The sequence below is a fragment of the Gossypium arboreum genome, chromosome 8 (assembly GCF_025698485.1).
Source record: "Gossypium arboreum isolate Shixiya-1 chromosome 8, ASM2569848v2, whole genome shotgun sequence".
NCBI classification, from domain to species: Eukaryota; Viridiplantae; Streptophyta; class Magnoliopsida; order Malvales; family Malvaceae; genus Gossypium; species Gossypium arboreum.
This window is the reverse complement of record NC_069077.1, coordinates 642,580-662,763: the sequence shown is the minus strand read 5'-3', so window position 1 is coordinate 662,763 and position 20,184 is coordinate 642,580. Positions and strand designations below refer to the sequence as shown.

Here is a 20,184-nt window from a genome sequence, read left to right as displayed (position 1 = left end):
CCTCTTCAGCACAAACATTTTTAAACCCAACTTGAGAAAAAAATAAAGGATATCAAATCAGAAAAAATGTCACGTTAAGGGCCAAATGCGGAATTAAACCCAAAAGGTTTTACATTCAACCATATTCACCATATTACAAGGAATCTACTTTGGTTCAAATTCTCCTAATAATTTATTTTAATAAAATCTTTTTCGCATTTTCGATATTAGTTTGCCCTAATTAACCTTAAAAAAATTAATAAAAATAAGTACGATTTTTTAAATAACAAAGAATTAATAAAAAAGGTAAATTCTATGCACAAAGGATCTTCGTTGCTTTTTTCCCCCCGACAACTTCAATCTATTTCCTTTTACCCGGTCTAATTCTGCGTCCAGTCCTTATACTTTTCTAACTTTTATTTCTATTTTTAATTTCACACATTTAGTCCCTCTACTTATTTGAATTAAAAAAATTAAGATCCAGTCGATAATACTTTTAAAATCGAATACATGTTATCAATTGAATTTATATGTTCACATCAGAATGTCTCACATAAATCAATTAACAATGGTATCAATTTTAAATTTAGAACAACCAAAGGGTTTTTTTTTTTAAAATTCCTCAAATTCAAAAAAAAAAAAAAGTAGAGGGACTAAAATTCAAAAGTCTAAAGAGTTACAAGGACTAGGAGCAGAATTGAACCCTCTTTTTACCACCGACAACAAACAATTTTTAAACATTTACCTCATTTATCTTGCCAATCACTTCTTTCATCCCTAACCGTTTATCTGGATTACTTTCAGTGCAACCAGCACCAATACGTAAAAGTTTAACCATTTGATCAATTGAATTTGAACCGTTTGATATCTCTGGATCAATCAAATCTTCAACTTGATTATTGGCTATTGATGTTTGAACCCATTGAACAATGTCGATCCCACCTTTTGCGTTATTCAGGTATTGTGATGGGAATTTTCCGGTAATGATTTCAAGGATTACGATACCCAGACAATAAACATCGGATTTGGCGGAGATTTGTTGGGATCGGACATATTCGGGTGATCTGTAAGCGAATAAACCTTGGTTGATGAGGTTAGGATTTGCCATTGGTTGAAAAGCGAAATCACTGAGTAATGGGTCGTAATTTTCGGTTAAAAGGATGTTGCTGGATTTAAGGTTGCCGTGTGGAACCTCGTATGTTGCGAATTCTGTGTGGATGAAATCTAGTCCTTGTGCGATACCTTTGATGATCTTTAATCTTGTTGGCCAGTTTAGGTTTGCGTGTATTATCCCTCGATCACCTGAACCAATTCATACTTTTTTCGAGTTAGAAAAATAAAAACAGATGTAATGATGTAAACGAGATATAATCAAATAAAAGTATCAGTAAGAAATTTTTATATCAAGAGTCGAGTTGTATTTGACTCATTTATTAAAAATATTGCATAAATTAGTTTCTGGATAATAAAGCTGTTATTTTTGTTAAAATTTTTATCCATTTTTACTGTTAAAATTTAGTGTAACTAACAGAATAATAGATAGTTACATGTGGCGTACCATGTATGCCTTATGCTAACGTACATAGACTAGTTTTTAATGATAAAAATGGATGAAATTTTTAATGAATGAGGTAATTTACTCTTTAATCTAGCATACAATGACTAATTTACCCATTATTTAGTAGAGGGAATAAAATGCAATCAAACTCTTAGTACAAGGGCCTCCATGATTCTTTTACCCTGTAGAGACCTTCAAAGTCGGATTGAATTATACTCCTTTCTACTAAAAGAAATTGACAAATTAGTCATTGTATGTTAGATCAAAGAGTCAATTGGTCCTTTCGTTAAAAAATTCATCAATTTCTACTGTTAAAAACTAGTCATTATACGTCAACATGAGGTGCATGTGGTACGTCATGTGAAATTGTTTGGTTATTTTGTCAACCATGTCGATCTTTAACTATAGCAATGGATGGAATTTTAAACAAAAATGATCAATTTGCTCTTTGATCTATCGTACAATGACTAATTTGTTTTTTTTTTTTAATAAAGGGGGTAAATGTAATCTAACCCTTGATACAAGGGCCTCCATGATACTTTTACTGATATAATCATCTTCGAGTAAAGATAATTGAGTATAAGATTAAGTGCAAAAATCAAGCTTATTTTTACTTGATAAACAAGCTTGATGAGACTTAATTCAACGAGTTCGAATGAATCATTTTCTATGTCGAACTCAAACTTTAAGAATGAAACTTGATCAAGAGCTAAAACTAAGGTTTAAACCTAGAACGTCGAGTCAAGATTGAGGGTGGGTTTGGATGGGCGGTGCGATATGTTTAGCTTACTTTTTGTCTCACACTACAGCATCTAATTTTGTCGCCAACGTTGTTTTTATACTAATTGCATGTAAACTCACTGTCCATCCAAACTCACCAATTTTTTTAAAAAACTTAAGGTTTGCTTAACACAACTTAATTGTAGGAGGCAAAACTTTGTAATTTGGAATTCAAATTCCAATATTTCCCTAGATTATAAATTGATCTTTCAAAGTATTAATCATGTTTCAGTTTGGTTCTTTAGTCAAAACTCAATCATCGATTTAAATGTTATGTGCTGGTCCAAATATGACATTGAGCATATTTAAAATATGTGTAAGCAAAATATATAGATAGCCTAGATCTTTTTATTAAAGAAAGCATACAACACCAATAAAGTTAAAAAAAAAAGTCGTTTTTAATGTTGATACAAGCAGTCCATACAAAAGTACTAACATTTTAAAAATATGTTTCATGTCAAATTTTAATTAACATTTAAGGTTTAAATTAATGAATAGGTTGATAGAAAAACTTAATTGATATAATATTTTGGACATTTTCAAGTTTGAGACCAAATTTGAATCTAGGTAATTTACCTTGATGATAAATAAAGGGTATGACACTAGTAGTTATCTAATTATTGGAAAATTTCTTTTTTGGACCCAATTATGAAAAGTTATAAAATTATCACCTAACTACGCAACGTTTTCTTTTTGGTCACCAATCGTTAAATTGCTAATGACAAAATAACTTGGCAACTCTTAAATTTGGCATGATAGCAAGATTAACCCTTAACATTTATACATTGTGTCAATTTAATCTTGGTTCTAAAAAAATAACCCTCGACATTTACACATTGCCTAATTTGGTGTTTTTTTTTTTTGTAGTTTTATGTTTCTTTATTATACTAAGGGTAATTTTAAAAGAATGAGAAAATATCAAAATTATTATCTTTAATTATTGGGTGTTCCCATTTTTGTATATTTTCAATTAAGTTTAGTCGATAAATTTGTTGTTTTAGCTTTTTAGGTAAAGGTCACAAAGAAAAGAAAAATTACAAAAATGACAAAAATTGCACTATGTGTTAATGTTGAGGGTTAATTTTTTTAGAATCAAGAATAAATTAACACAATGTATAAATGTTGAGGGTTAAAGTTGCTAATATGCCATAAAAAAGACAATTTTAAATAGTTAGAAGACTAATTTGTAATTTTTCATAATTAAGGGACCTCATTCATAAATAAATAAACTTACCATGCAATACGTATAACAAGCTTCCTTTGGGCATATATTCAGAAACAATAAGCTTTTCTTCTCTTCTAAAATGGTACGCCAATGGTGTTAATATACTAGGGTGCCTTAATTTCCCCAACCGCCGCATCTCAACGTCGAAAGCCTCTTTCCCTAGCCGATTCATTTCTTTCATCCTTTTAACCACCACAGCCAATCCATTCGACATCACCGCCTTATACGCCGACCCTAACCCACCGTTACCGAGCACTTCCGCCGCAGCTTTCATCAAATCCTGCATCCCAAACTCACCCTTCTCTTCGTTTACCATAACCAAATCCGTCACACCGGAGCTCCCTCCATGCGACGACCCTTTCTTTGAAGACCTACTCCGACGGCTCGATTCCGATGGTTTCCGCCGTGTAGTCGATTCAGCTTCCGGTACTTTCACCGGTAAAACCTCTTCTTTCAATGGTTCTTTACTTAGGATACTAAATTCATCTTCCCTTTTTCGTTTCCTTGCTAAAACGACGATTATAACCAGAAACACAATGGCAACAACACTTCCGATTGAAATAGCGAGTACCTTTGAGTTAGAACCCGAACTCGACCCGTGTATTCCTTCCGATGAACCCGAGGTGGATTCTTGTTTTTGACCCGATTTGTTATCACCATTTTCACATTCTTTCCCCAATATACTACCACAAAGACCGGGGTTCCCTTCAAATGAAGAAGCATTGAATTGCATGTAACCTTCTGGGATTTCACCTTCGAGATTATTTTTCGATAAATTAAGGTCACGAATCATAGCGGGATATTTCAACGGTGGGATCTGACCGGAAAATTGATTCAATTCTAAATGTAACTCCATTAAATTAGGGAGTCGACATAAAGAATCAGGGATTCGCCCACTAAATTGATTATCATCCAACCAAACTTTCTTCAATAAACCCATTTTTTCAAAATAATTGTCGGGGATGGAGCCAGAAAATTTGTTCTTAGACAAATAAATAGCTCTTAAATTAGTGAGTTTATGCAAATCTGGTATATCTCCGGTGAAGGAATTGTTTATCAAACTAATAGCTTTTAACCCACGAATTTGAAGCAAAGCTTGAATATCGACTTCACCCTTAAGTTGCATATCGGCTAAATGAAGACCGGTAACATTATCACCAGAACACATAACACCAACCCATTTCTTCTCACAAGCACCCGAACCCAATACCCAATTATCCAAATTACCACCTATGAATGATTTCTTGAGTTTTATTAAAGCTTCTTCATCGGATTGAGAGAAACAATGGGTTGAAAAAAGGATGAAAAACAAAGGGATGAACCGAACAGCGGCCATTACTGACCGGAAAAACAATGAGAAGCTCCGGGAAGAAACGAGCCGCTGTTGTTCCGAGAGAGATTAAGTGCGGTTCTTGTTTCTCTCTAATTTGATTTTTTTGTTGTTCTTGTTTGGTTCTTTGGGGGGTTGTTTTTTTTTTTTTCTTTGGGTTAATTTTGGATTGAGGAGAGGCTGGTGTAGCCATAGTTGGGGGTAAGAGAGAGTATGTGAATTCTTTTGAGAGGTTGAATTGAATGATGGAGCTGGCGAGGTTACATTTAGATTCTAAGAATAGGGAAATTTGGAAATTAGTGTGTTTATAATGGACAAATGGAGAATTTTCAAAAAAATATTTTGACTTTGCCAAAATGGGTCTTCCTTTTTTGGGGTTTTCAATTTTGATACCTATATTTGGGGTGATTTTTTATAATCTAACAGCAACAAAACAAATATCAAATACGAAAATATTCTTATTTGAAACTCACTTGAAATAGATAGATATAGTTGCGTGCTGGTTTTGAACTTGTATATGAACATTATAGCACGGGTAAAGATAATAGCAAGTAAAACATCATGCGATACGATTACCACGAACCTTGAGTATTGATATGGTTATAAAATAAAAAAGTGGAATTATTCATATGAATTTATATGTAATTGAGATGAGATTATAGATGAATCTGAATGTTGATATGCGATATTAAAGCATGAGACAAGAAATGTAAACATGATTTATGTTATAGTAGAATTTCATGTATAAGTTTATTTTGGTTATAATTGAATATTGTTTTGAATCATGTTAGTATTATTGAGCATTATATCTCAACAAAGGGTTTTGTTTGTTTCATAAGCAAGAAAAGAGCTTTAGTAGATTTGAGCTCAAGCATCCAATTTCTCTAAACTCAACTCAAAAGACATCGCGATCAGTTTGTATATATATATATATATATATATATATATATATGTGTGTGTTTTGAGTCTTGGGGCATTATGACCTATAAAGGTTTTAAGGTTAAGTTTCATCACTTGAAGTGTGATTATCTATGCTTGTTTATGCAAGTTTGAACATGTAAATTAGTAGATTAAGTCTTAATGTCTTGGATACTATAATTTAATGCTATTTGATTGTGTTTACATATGTTAAATTGGTGTTTTTGTATTGGTGTAGATTTGGGTATGTTCAGGTACAATTAGGTGAGGTTTAAATGTTTGAAAACGTATAGTCTTGGCCATTTGACTATAAAGTCTTTGTTGGAAAAAATTCCAGTGTAAAAACGATTTTGTCACAAAGGAAAATTAAAAATTTAAAAATCAAGTCGGTTTGTGATATTTATAGTAATAAACTTTTTCCTGAAAAGTACCTATACTTTGTGCGAGACAAATCCTAGATATTCTCGACTTTCAATTGAACGACCTTCTCTACTATTCTTATATCACAAATTGCTTCAAGTGTGGGCTTGAACAATCACGAATCAAACACAGAATCGAAAGCAATTTCTTACTTTAAGTAGGAAAATAATACTCTCTCAATAGAAACCGATAGAATTGTTATTCAAAGAAAATAGAATTTATAATTAGAAAATAAATTCTCACTATTTTCAAATAAAATAACAATATCTAAAAGTTGTATTTTTTTAGCTATACCAATATCACCTATTTATAAGGAGAGATAGAAGAATACTAATTGAATTAATATAACACAAGTCATAATAAGAGAGGGGACTGACGCACCCTAGTTAAATATACTAGGGTTGTCGCCCCTCATATGTATTATGAGGAATTTTTCAATCAGTTTGCTCATTTCTAATTAGACTAATGACATGTTTAGGTTCATCTACTAATATAAATTGTCTTTCCGTATTACGATTCGACCATTTAATACCACTTAGTATTTGTTAAACATTAAATGACTAGTGAGCTAATATTTGCTTCCATTTTACTTTGCGTGTAAAAATCATTAAAGACAATATACAGATAATATTAATGTAATTTATAAATAATTTTATTAAACTAATCTATTCGAAAATTATAAATATACAAAATAAATATACGGACATCAAATTTTAATAGTCTCAATACAGAAAAAACATGTCTCGAAACCGTTGAAACAAATTTTATTTAAATTTTACATCCAAAAACTTGAAATCTTATCTGAAGTAATTGATAATACATCTAACCATCAACTTATATAAACTTACAGTGACGAACGACTTAACCACTTACTCTAACCCATTAATAAAAACTCAAGACATGACCCATCAAAATTGCGAGGGTATAAAAAAACCCATGCCGACGAAAAGGAAGATTCTCTCTCTATTTGATCTGATTTCAACATAAAAATTCAATTATATAAACATATCTAATCCAAATCAGATACAACTCCCATTTAAAAACATTATAATTTATACAATAATCAAACAATTTTATTTTTTTGAGTCAAAATAATATTTATTTAAAAATTTAAAATATTCTTACATGCACGTTATCCATACTTTAATAAATTAGTATAAAATTATGAATTATTTTAATAATTTTCTGCAATTACAAGGCGGTTTCCAAGTCTTAGTACAGTTCAGTGAATTTTGCTGTATTGGTTGGTGTTTTGCACTAAGAAACATTCAATCATTGTTTTTTAAGAATTAAAATATATATTTATATTAATTAATAGCTAATAAAACTGATTAATATTTCTCTAATAATAATTTAATTGATTGTAAACGTGGGATAAACGTTTTTAAGTTTGACAAACGAAGTTGCTTGGAAGGAGACTTTTTTTTAATTTCTATTTTTATATAATTAATTGCGAGTAAACCAATCTTGAACAATTTTTTTTCTATTATATATTTACATTTTTATTCATTTTAATAATTAATTGCTAACTAAGTTTGAATCTTATTATATAGGAAATTTTAGTATATTAGTAATATGTTAATTAGACTTTGAGTAGTATTTATTCGTTATTCATAATTTTATATATTAATACATCAATAATTCATTAATTAATATTATATAATTTATAATTATAACATAATATTATTTTGAAGGAGCTTATAAATATAATAATAGGTACAATCAGGCATAATACATGTCGTGTCAACGAAAATAAACTCAATACAAGAATAACCACGGGTGACGTTAGGACTTTTCTTTTGGATTATAAATTTTTATGATAGTCAAAATAGAAATTCCCCAATTTTAGCTTATAATTTTATAATTTCTAGAAAGACTAAATCATAATATTATTACATTTTATTGTGTACGAACACAAAATTTCAAATTCTATAGGGGCTAAAATAGAAATTTTCCATTTAATAATCGCGAGTGTCGCCCGTGACATTTCTTTCCGGTTTTCCCGCCCCTGGTATTTATTTTTTATATTTTCTTCTTTATCGTAAAAATTATATTTTATACAATTTTTAAATTTTGGAAATGAGTATATCATAATCATGGGGGCCACACATGTTGGATAAAATTTAAAGTATAAATAAATAAAAGAAAGGCGGCAACTCTAGACTCACCACCACGAGAAAAATATTCTCTCTCACTGTCATCTTATTATAGCCACGTGTAACTTCACAGCTTGTGATATGGTGTGCGGTGCGTTCACCTACTACCTACCTTATCTTTTGCTCTCGCACAATGTTTTCCACCCGAGTTTGACTTTATGGTTTTTATTTTTTCAGGTACAAAGTAATATTTAGTCCTTAAACTTAGCTATTTTTCTCATTTTGATCTTAAAATTTTGTTGTTTGTCCACATTAGTAGGGCGAAGCCAGAAAGTTTTTTTGGGGGCCAAGATAAAGTTATATGTTTTTGTGAGTGATAAAATGTCATTTTACTATTATTCTCTATGGTTTTCAACAGGACTAAATCGAAATTCTAACTTTTTAATGAATAAACTATTATTTTACTATATTAACTTAAGGTTTTATAAATTTTAAACAAACTAAAGAAGTAATTTTCTATTGGAGGCCAAGACCCCTCCCTGCCTGCCCCTTCGCGCCTGCACATTCTGTCTGAAATTTGACAGCTTTCCCAATTGATAACATGTATTCAAAATTAACAAAATTCAATTAACATGGCCATCAATTATCATTTAGACTTTAATTTTTAATTCAGACAATTTTAGGGACTAAATCCTTAGAACTAAAAATAAAAAGACTAAATTTCAAAAGTTTTAAGAGTATAGGGATTACAACGTGTCAATATCCTCTGCTCAAAGTTGAACCAATCAAATGGGGAAATAAAAGGAGAGAAAAATCTCCGTGAAATTACAAAGTCGTCCAATGATTTACACTTTTCTCTGCATTATTGGATAATATTTGCCTCTGGTTGGAAGAGTGTGGAAGGAACCGGTGTTTTGTTTTTTGTGGCGCCCACTTTAGCCGTGTCTTACAGCGAATCCACAAAACGGCACGTAATCAAAAACAATTTAAAATTAATAGAGTTAATTCTAAGAGACGTCCTCAAATTATCAACTAAAATTTATATTAATCCTAAACTTCAAAAATAATTCAATCAAGTCCTCAATTTATAAATACTGTATCAATTAGATTCTTATGTTAATCCAGTTGTTAATTTAGTCTTTTAATACTAGTTTGAATCTAACACGGAGAAATTTTTTAAAACACATGTACATTTATTGCATGAACAATTTCGATTTGATGAGTTAAAAGGAAAAAAAAAAAGTGGTGTCAATAAATTTTAGGAGGCCTATTTCAATTTTTTTAAAGGTAAATTATATTAGTAACCACTCAACAATGAAAAGTTATAAAATGATTACTCAATTATTCAATTTTATTTTTTGTCATCCAATTATATCGGATTTCTTAATGTTTCTATTTTTACGTTATCAACTGGTAGAAAAAAAAGTAATTTTAAATAGTTAGATGATTAAAAAAGAAAAAAATAGTTGAGTGACTGTTGATGTAATTTACTCTTTTTTAACCTGACAAATCCAAGTTGCCAAGGTTGTATTTTTTTTATAATTCAATCTACGTGTTTTAAAAATGTTCCATTCTAAATTTGATTAGGCATTTAACATAAAGCTTATTATAAGACTAACAAAAGAACCTAATTGATATAAATTAGGATACCCTCAAATTTGAGGACCAATTTGCAATTTTAGGCATAATTTAAAAGCCTAAAGTGCAATTAACCCAAAAACTAATATACAATTTAAAAATCGTAGGGACCAAAAAGGAAAATTCACTACAAAGATTAAATTAATCTTAAAATATCGAACAACGTGTTTTAAAGGGGGACCATAAATTGAAAAAACCATCGACGTTGACAAGCAAACCAAACCAAACCAATTGAAAAATAAAATTAACCACGTGTTTGAAATCCCAATAAAACGAGACAATAAAATAATAAAAAGAAACTCTCGAAAGTAACAAATTTTCGAGCTTAAAAAAAAAAACCTCTCCATTTATTCCTCGTGCTTTTAAAAATCACATCTTTAAAAAAGAAATTCTCAGCATTTTCCCGAAGAATTCAAACTCCCCCCCCCCCAACCATTTTTTCTCAAGCTTTTTAAGAATCACACAATTTCGAAACAGATTATTGTATTCATTTTTGAATCATTCTCTGAAAACCCAAAAGAAAATCCTTGGATTTTTGTTCATATTTTTTATTGCCGGAAATATGTTTGGTTCACCGGAATATACATGTCTGAAACCTGCAAGTTTGCCGGAGAAACCAATGTTTAAGCGAACTTGTAGCTTGTTAAGTCAGTACTTGAAGGAAAAAGGTAGCTTTGGTGATCTTACTTTGGGAATCACATGCAATAACAACGTTGAAAAAGGTAACGTTCTTTAATTTCTTTTTTGAAATTTGTTTATTTTCCCTCTTTTTTTCTATTCAATTTTAACTTCAAAATTATGTGGGTTTTTTTATTTTTCGTAATTTGTTTATTTTCCCTTCTAAAAACACTCAATTGTTTTGAAAAAAATTAAATTTATTTATTTTTTGCTGAAATAAACCGTGTGCGTGATTCTAATTCTCGAGTAATAATGTTAGGGATTTATCGTGTTTTTTTTTTTAGAACAAAATTCTGTTGAGATTTTATGTTTTGTTGGCAAAATACCCGTTTTTAGATCCCAACAGGATCATAGGATGTTTTGATTATGAATAGCATGTTACAGTTCAGTTCTTGAAAACATGTTTTGCTATTGATTGGGGTTTAAAAAAACAGTATCCTGTATCGAGTTATTTACTGATTTAGATACGTTGCAGGGATGCCGGAGATAGTCCGTCCGGCGACGGAGACGACGACGACCACCATGGATTTATTTCCGAGGGATCATGTTTCTGGTGTTATGAGGAACTCAAGATCCATGGATTTGTTCCCTCAAGGAGCCGGTTTTTCTGCCGATAACGGTTCGAGACGGGTCGGGGTCGATTTGGAGACTGAAAACGCCGCAGCGCCGATGACGATCTTTTACTGCGGACAAGTGATTGTGTTCAATGATTTCCCAGCTGATAAAGCTAAGGAAATCATGGCTTTAGCAAGCAAGTGCAGCTCCGAAAACCCGAAAACGAACACGTTTGTACCCGGTAGTCCGAACGAATCCGGCCTAGGAGTTCATTCGAATTCCAACGATCAGGTTCCTAATATCCGAACCAATGTATCAACAAGTCGTGAATGCGTTCGTCCCATTCCCGGCGGTAATCCTCGTTCCCAGCTTTGAGTTTTCGATAATCTACGAAACATGGACTAAATGCTTCGTTTTTACATAGTTTCTTATCAGTCCTGTTTTATGTGTATTGCAGATCTACCCATTGCTCGAAGAGCTTCGCTTCATCGATTCCTCGAGAAGAGAAAGGATAGGTAATACATCATCCCTACCGATCCATAAACGAAATTTTAAACCTCTTATTTTGCTCCACTCTTCCAATTGATTTCATTCATGCTAATCTGCATATTGGTTTGATTTTTGCAGGATCACTTCAAAAGCACCATACCCAATAAACGGCTCCGCCGGGGCATCACCTCCGAAACCCGGAAATAGCAAGCCGTGGCTCGGTTTAGCTGTTGAATCACTACAGTAGTAGTTCTCGAATCGATTCAATGTCTCTTTGATTTTATGGTTTTCTTTTATGGCTGCTGTTTTGTTTTTTATTTTTAACAGCAGGTATTAACATTTATGCCTTGCTGTTTGGTTTTTGTTTTTTGTTTTAAAGTTATATTAGCTCTAAAGAAATCTCTTTTTAGATCCTAACCCTCTCCATCAAATCTCACTGTTAGTTTTTTGTAATTATTTTTCTCATTTGAAGGGAAAAAATTTAGTTTATGTAATTTGAACTATGGGGCTTACATTATTCAATTTGATCCTATTTTTATTGATAAAATTTTATTTTTATATAATATTATTAGTAGGTTCGAATTAATAAACTATCTTACATTATCTCGACTAATAGCGTTATTAATTTGCATTTATTTGTAACTTTTCCAATTAAGTCAAATTAAAGCGGAACGATTAAATCTAAAATTTTAACATTTTAGAGGGATTAAAACTTAAATTAGACCTAAAATTTTGATAAAACTGAAATTCCGACAAAAATATTATTGCTTCCACCATTGTTGCGGGAACTGTTACATGTTGACTTTATGTTTTGTTTTTTTGTTTTTTTTCAAAATTTACTTCGGTGCTTAAATTTGATCATACGAGACTTATAAAATTATATAGTATCATCACTTAACACAATATTATATAAGAACATGTCATCACAATTTAAGAATTCAAATTTAAAGATTAACTGAAAAAAAATGTTATCTCTAAACTAATGTGAATAAAAAAATTTAGATATTAAAATAAATTTAATTACTAAATTTAAGGATTGAAATTTATATAACTCTTGGAAGAAGGTTTTACCATGTCAAACTCTATGACAATGTGTGGGGTAATAGAATCAGATTGAACTGAGTAAAAATTTAATATTTTATAATTTTAATTAAATTGATTAAACCGATAAATAAGAATAATTTTAAATGAGCGACTAAGTGTGTTTAGTTTAATTTTTGTTTCGTGCTACATTATTATCACGATATCTCATTTTCATTGATATTTTTACACTAATAACAATTAAATGCACATCTATTCAAACTTATCCTAATTCTATTCACATGCTTGTAATATGCAATTTGTTTTTTTCCTAAAAAAAGAAAAGAGCTTTTTCCAATAAAGAAAAATATCTCAACAAACACGCGTATTCACGAGACTTTTGAACACGCCAATGAACACTAAAATAATCATTAAATAAACCAAAAAAATGATTTATTTGTTGATGTGAACCCTAATTTAGGGTTTTAAAAAATATGAATATGAATTTAAAAAATAAATAAATAAATATGAATATTCAAAAGTAGACTGCAAAAATTCTTCACGTTTTTCACAAGTCAACACTAGTCATTTTCATCCTACACACACACATATGTATATATATATATATATAATATTTTCTATTTTCTATTTTCTATCCCTTTGTTTATTATGTTTTCATATTTATTAATCATCACGCGTTTTGCCTTGCTTGATTGTTTCTATGCTTTCTTCAATCACAATCACATATATAAAAATAAGTGAAGCATTTCTTCTTGGTAGGTTCGCATGATAAAGTATAATATTTGTGACTCTGAATTGTGTTTAAGAAAAGTGATTTAATGAGTTTATGAATTTTAAGTATCTCATAAAATGTTTAATAAGATAAACTATACGTAACATATATGATTAGACTCGAGTTCATTCTTTAAAGTTTATAAGATATTTATGGGTGAGAATGTTATTAATGCAGACCCTATTGCCTCTTTAGGCACAATAGAGTCAAGAGACAAAACTTTCATTAGAGATAATATTAGGTATATTGATAGATCAATTGTTTTTGAGTTGATGATACTACGGGATGAAGCAAGAAATTTTATTTAGGGGTCTAAGATAAAATTGGAGTTAAAAATTTTATTCCAAAATGACTTAAATTAGTTAATTATTTTTAAGAGGGGTCAGAATTACAAATTTTTCACTAATATATTATTAATACTTGACAATGAATATTGATAAGATTTTTTCATTTGATCAACGAGGCCAATGTCGTTGCCCCTTAACTTAAACACTTTATGGACTTCTCTCGAATAAATTAAAATTTTCTCAACAATATATATACATATATATGTATGAAACATAGAAAACTATAAATTATTTGTAGGCATTCCTCTGAACAAAATAAAAGTTTCAAATGTCAAGGTTAACGTCTTGGAATTTTGATAACTTAGATTTGTATCCTACGATACAAAAAATATGAGTCTTGTTCGAATTTTGATAACAATAACTTTTGACAAAATCTATTATGGTGAGACTTAAAACATGTTTGACTGAGTTGGTGTCGCAGTCAACTCGATATTAACTCGATCAATAAAATTATTTGAAAGTTATTTTTTTATTAAAGAAATGAATATTAGTATAAACATTTTATCTTATAAATCAATTACTGATATATTTTTTTTGACAAATATAATATTTTTGAAGAAATAAAAATAGTTTTAATATTATATATATTTTTTGAAGTATTTACCGGAACCAGCCCAATAACTAATCATTAGTATTCGGTAGGCCTCTAAGGTAGAATATTACATTTTTATTTTACTCACATCATGACAAAATTTAATGATTATTATAGTTTGAGGGTGGAAATGGATTCAAACCAGATCATCCTTCATGCTTCCCAAGGCAAATATTGGCTAATATTGTCTTTTCAACCTTTTAGAAATTAGAAAAGCAAGTTTGGGCCCAAAAGAGATTTATGCATTCTAATGTTATGGGCTTTGGTGGATTGCAGCCCAAATTATTTATTTTTCCATGTTACTTTTTAAAGAAACAACCATGCCTTAAAAGTGAATTTTTTTATTATTATTAATAGACTTAGAGGTACAATAATCCCTTGAGAAAAGACAAAAACAAAAAACCAATCAATTGATGTTATACTAAATTTATACCAATTAACTACCTCTATTAACGGTTTTCTTCTTTAATCATATTAACTGTTGAAATCAATTCACACGATACATATGATAATTTTTAATTTGATTTAACTGTTAACATAGTCGTAGGACGTTAGAGTCATTTTCATGTTGAATAAAATGTTCTTGATCTTTCACAAATAAAACTATAGTTGCGGGACTCTCTCTTTTTTTTATTGATAAATCATTATTATTTTTAAAATTTTTATCCCTAGTTTTTAAGTACAGTACAGTCGTTTAGGACTTGAAAACTTGAAATTTGTTTGCTAAAATTGTATGATATAAAATATTTTTGGTATGATAAGTACTATAAAACCAAAATATTATTATCGAATAGCTGCAAATATTAGTATATATTAGCATAAAATATTTTGACAACTATTCTCATTGTTCAACAGTTGATCTAATGTTACAAGTTCATCTTGATTTTTAGGGTTTAATTTTTAAAACGAGGAATAAATATTTTTATAATTCTTATATTATCTTTTAAATATATATTATTTTTTATAATTTATTAGAACTTGCTTTGAATTTTTATAAGTTTTATAATTTAAAATTGTTGTTATAATTTATTACATCTTTATAAGTTTTTATGATTTTTTTTGCTCTTTATAAGTTTATATAAATATTATTTTTAAAATATTTTTATAATATTTAATAGTTTTTTATGATTTTTATGAGAAAAATATAAGATAGAGTTGCCACGTGTCATCATCTGATTGGTCTATCAACTGATTTGAACGGTGAGCGTGATTAATGACGAAAACCATTAATGGAGGGGCTTAATTGATTTTTTGGTTAATGACAGGGGCTCAATTGGGTGTGAATTTAGTGCAAGGGATCAATTGCTTTATTTTTCGTTTTTTCTTGATAGCCTTACTAATGCAATATCAGGATGGAAAATGATCAGGTTTGAACTTGTATCACCTAAATACTTCACAAGAACTCTAACCACTACTTCAAACAAATGTTAGCCATTAAAATGAAATTATTATTCAAACATTAAAGAATACATTTTTAGAGGTAACAACCACAAACCCTGAAAAAATTAACCTTTATTACTCAGCTTCGAGCCCCACCATATGTAATTGTGATGCGTGGATCTCAGTCCTACCATGTGCGTATGTCATGTGAGTTTCGTTAGATTCTTTTTAGGTTAGTTTGATTATTTGTCTATTTTACCTTGTACTAGCTGAATTCCATATTGTAATTGGTTGAACATAGATTTATATTTGTATTATAACTCGGAGTAAGGCTAGGGCTATAGTCAAGTTAAGTCAAAACTTGTTGTTTGAAATTTTGTTTGAACTTGAGTCAACCCTAATTTTTTTTTTAAATTTTGAGTAATTTAGATATAACGCGGAGTATATTTAAAACAACTTAGATCTAATATGTTAAAAAGAAATAGACAATGCCAATAAAACGATGACTAGTTCTGCTTCTTTTTTAACATATCATGTTCAAGTATTAGTTATAAAATGTTCGTAATTAATCCACGTGCTTTAAATATTCTCGACGTTAGATATAAGCTAGTTTTTAACACTAAAATTTATGATTAAATTGATAGAATGTCATCATTTATACGACATTGACACTTTAATTAAAATTAGAGACTGATTTTTAGAATATGGTCCATAGTTTGAGGATATATCGTTGAAACAACTCTTTAATAATTATTTGTTAAAAATTTGAGGTTGAAATGTCCACAAAGCCTTCTTAAAAATAATTAAAAAAAAATCAAATAAGCCCTAAAATATAGTTTTCGATTGAAGCCTTTGATGACGTGGTAAATGACATAACGTTTGATGTGAAAATGCTGGCATGGAGGACTCAATTACCACGTCAACTGCCACATTATCATTTTTTACATATCAGTTTATCACATCATCACTTAACGACTCATTAAGGGCTACAACAAGAAACATATTTTAAGGGATCAATTGATTGCTTAACTTTTGGTTAGGAGCTGAATTGAGTTCAGCTTTCAAATAGAGACTTATTGAAAATTTAATTATTTTATAAGGGCTATTCCACATTTAAGCCAAAACTTAATTGTAGGAATTTAAAGGGTTAGACACGTGAATTTTCAATGAACAGTTAAAGGATATTAATGGTGTGATGAAAATAGACACGTGGGGAATCAGAATTAGGCAACACAGATTTATCATCAATCTCGAGATCCATAAGATGCACTCGAAACAACGAATTAAATTTATTTTTTTCCATTAGGTCAATTTAAGTTGATTTTCCTCCCCAAGAAATTTAATATTAAAGATTTTGTAAACTTTTAAGATTTTTGTTATTTTGGTTATTATTATTATTAGTTAATTATTATTAATTTTTAAAATTATTAAATTATCTTTTAAATGAAAATATTAATTAAAATATTATTTTTAACAATACCGTGTGATAATTTACGTTGACAATTTACATGACATCAACAAATAAAACAATTTTTTAAGAAAAAGCAATGCATAAAAATTTAAAAAATAGCATGAAGTACATGTGAATCGTCTTGTATAAAAATTTAATGTTTTAATTAATATTTTCGTTTTTAAAAAATAAAGACCAGATTAAAAAGTGTAGACGTTTAAAGTTAAATGTATGAATTAAAAAAAGATTTTAATCCATATTTACTCTTATTATTAGTTGGATAATGATTATAATTATTGGTATTATATTAATTATAAACGGGGATTGATTTGATGAAAAAATAAAATAATTTTCTCGTGTGGAAATGCAAGGAGCAGCACTAGGAACAGTGAATCAAGTGATAATGATTTCTTATCATTGTCTTTTGATAATTCTTTTGCAAGTAAGGTTAGTGTTTATATCAATTGATAGAGACTCAATGTAATTGTTCTCTTTTAACACCAATAAAAAAATATTGGTCTAATTTTGTTTTAGTCTATGTATTATTTGCATATTTAAAATTTAGTCATTTTTACATGAGTTAATTCCACAAAACATCCCCGAACTATAATCCTTATTCTAAATTGGTCCTCAGACGTGAAAGTATTCTAATTACATCCTCTAATTATTAATGTTATATCAATAAAGTTCTTCCGTTGCTTTAAATGAGACATTGGATCTTACATGACATAATTTAAAATAGAAATTTTAAAGAAATTTGAATATCGTTCACTCGCTCGTTTATTTAATTTTACTTTATATATAATATTTGAGAAACAATCTTTATATTTTAAATTATCATAATTTGATCTCTTTGGTTTCATAATCTCATTTATCAGTCCAAATAGATAACAACTAGAAACTATGTTAGTATGTCAATAAAACCTTGACTTACAAAGGCAAAGTTGAGGCCCTTAGAGTTTCCAGATCATAGATTTTGAATCTCACATTGTGTAAATCATATATGAGTTCAATCCACACTTTATTCTGATTTAAGTCTCGTCATACTAATTAAGTTAAAATATATTTTGATTATCAATCCAATCATGTCTTTTAGTAATTGATTTTGTTGATAGGTTATTATCAACCCATATTTTTGTTACACTATATTTCTATTATTTTACTTTGATTAGAACAATGTTTTTCAACCCTTAAATAGATGTAGTAGAAACTCCGTTTGCATAATTCATTTTTCAATATTAGTGAATATATTATCCTTTGCCCGTGATTTTTTCTCAAAAGAGTTTTCACGTAAAATCGATGTGTTCTTATTTTTCAAATAATTAATAACTAGAAAATATGTTACCAAACCAATGAGGTCTTAACTTAATGGCAAAGTAAAGGCCTCGAAAAATCCGAGATCACACATTTGAATCTCACCTTGTGTAAATCATGTACGAATTCTCTCTAGTTTTATTCTAGTTTAAGCCCACAACGTACAAGTCATGCCCAATTTTATTTTGGGATAGTTTGACTATATCCAAATATGAATCCAATCACACCTTTCAATATTCGATTCTGTTGATAAGTTGTTATCAACCCAGATTTTTTAAAGAAAAAAAATCTACGTTATACGTAACTAACAACATCATAAAAATAAAAAGACGAAATTATATCAAATTAAATTATATAAAAACCCAAATTTAAATATAAAAAATAAAAAAAACAAAAAAATTTACCCTAAAAGAATCATTCTAAATCTATGTTTAGCTTTCCAAAGAGATATGGATGATTTAGGTTATTTTCACACCCTTTCAACATCTTACTTTCCTAACAATAAGGATTTCCTAAGATTTAGGATCCAATTTTGTACATCCCACAATTTATTTGTTTTTATAAATTATATTTTTCTATAAACATAAAAAAATTATTTTTTACAAATTACAAACCAACAATGATGGTAATTTTCGAGGTAATTTAGATATAAATATTATATAAATGATTTATAATTATATTGTTATAATTTGTGTTATGTTTTTATTTATTTAAATTGTCGCATTCACTATTTTTATGGATATTGTTATTACAGAAGGTTGGAGAAAATCATGACTGAAATTAGGACCATATGATTTTACAGCGCCGCAATTTTTATTTGTTTTTTTTGGGCGTCTCATTAGTTGTCATAAAATCTATGAAAGATAGTGATTGAAAATTAGTAGATACTAGGAATGAAGAAAAAGATATATAATTTTATTAATAAAATCTTTTAAATAATGTGTGGATTATGGGTCTCATATATCCAAACATATTTAAAATAAATTAAAATTATTTAAATTAACGAGTTTTATTTTATTAATTAATTTGTTCTACTATGCTAGAGATGAATTGTAAATTTTTTTTGAAATTAAAATGTAATTTTATTGTTGTATTAAATTGAAATTTCATAAAACTTGAAGGGCTGAAATAATCAATTTATTCTCTTTAGGTGTGTCAATGACTAGCTGTCCCCTATCTACATTCTTTGTTTATATGTGATTTGTGGATTACTAAAAAGAAAAAAAAAAAAGGAATTCATTTTCTTTGCATTAATTAATTATGTCGAGTTTGAAAGTCAAATCGGTTAAATCTTTATTTTTCATTTAATAGGTTCATGGGTATAGCTATTAGCTAACGACGTAGTCGTTTTGGCCCCCCTTAATTAAATGAGATAATATATTAGTATTTCTTGATTATCGATAATTATTGTTTAGTTCTCAATTTTCCCTTTTTTTTTTGTTATCTCTAGTTATTTAATTTCTCAATTGTTTAACTGTAGAACCAACAAATTATCGATTTACTGATAAAAGTGTCATAAATATTAGTATGTTAAGAGTCAAATTACATTTTACTCCCTCTACTAAAAAATTGACAAATTAGTCCCTATACATTAGTTTAAGCAAAAAACTGATTCTTTTGTG

General features: G+C 29.0%; 2 protein-coding genes across 2 annotated transcripts; one reads left to right on the top strand and one right to left on the bottom strand.

Moving 5' to 3' along the window:
- Window positions 1–582: 582 nt before the first annotated feature.
- Window positions 583–5,148, bottom strand: LOC108468352 (pollen receptor-like kinase 3). The gene is made up of 2 exons (XM_017769242.2): window positions 3,552–5,148; window positions 583–1,281 (listed from the first exon to the last, which is right to left on the bottom strand). Exons 1-2 carry the CDS (start codon window positions 4,876–4,878, stop codon window positions 713–715), a joined length of 1,896 nt encoding a protein of 631 aa, XP_017624731.2. The 5' UTR covers window positions 4,879–5,148; the 3' UTR covers window positions 583–712.
- A 5,088-nt stretch (window positions 5,149–10,236) lies between these two features.
- On the top strand, window positions 10,237–12,213 carry LOC108469049 (protein TIFY 10A). The gene is made up of 4 exons (XM_017769938.2): window positions 10,237–10,666; window positions 11,098–11,529; window positions 11,635–11,692; window positions 11,805–12,213. Exons 1-4 carry the CDS (start codon window positions 10,507–10,509, stop codon window positions 11,911–11,913), a joined length of 759 nt encoding a protein of 252 aa, XP_017625427.1. The 5' UTR covers window positions 10,237–10,506; the 3' UTR covers window positions 11,914–12,213.
- The last annotated feature ends 7,971 nt before the right edge of the window (window positions 12,214–20,184 follow it).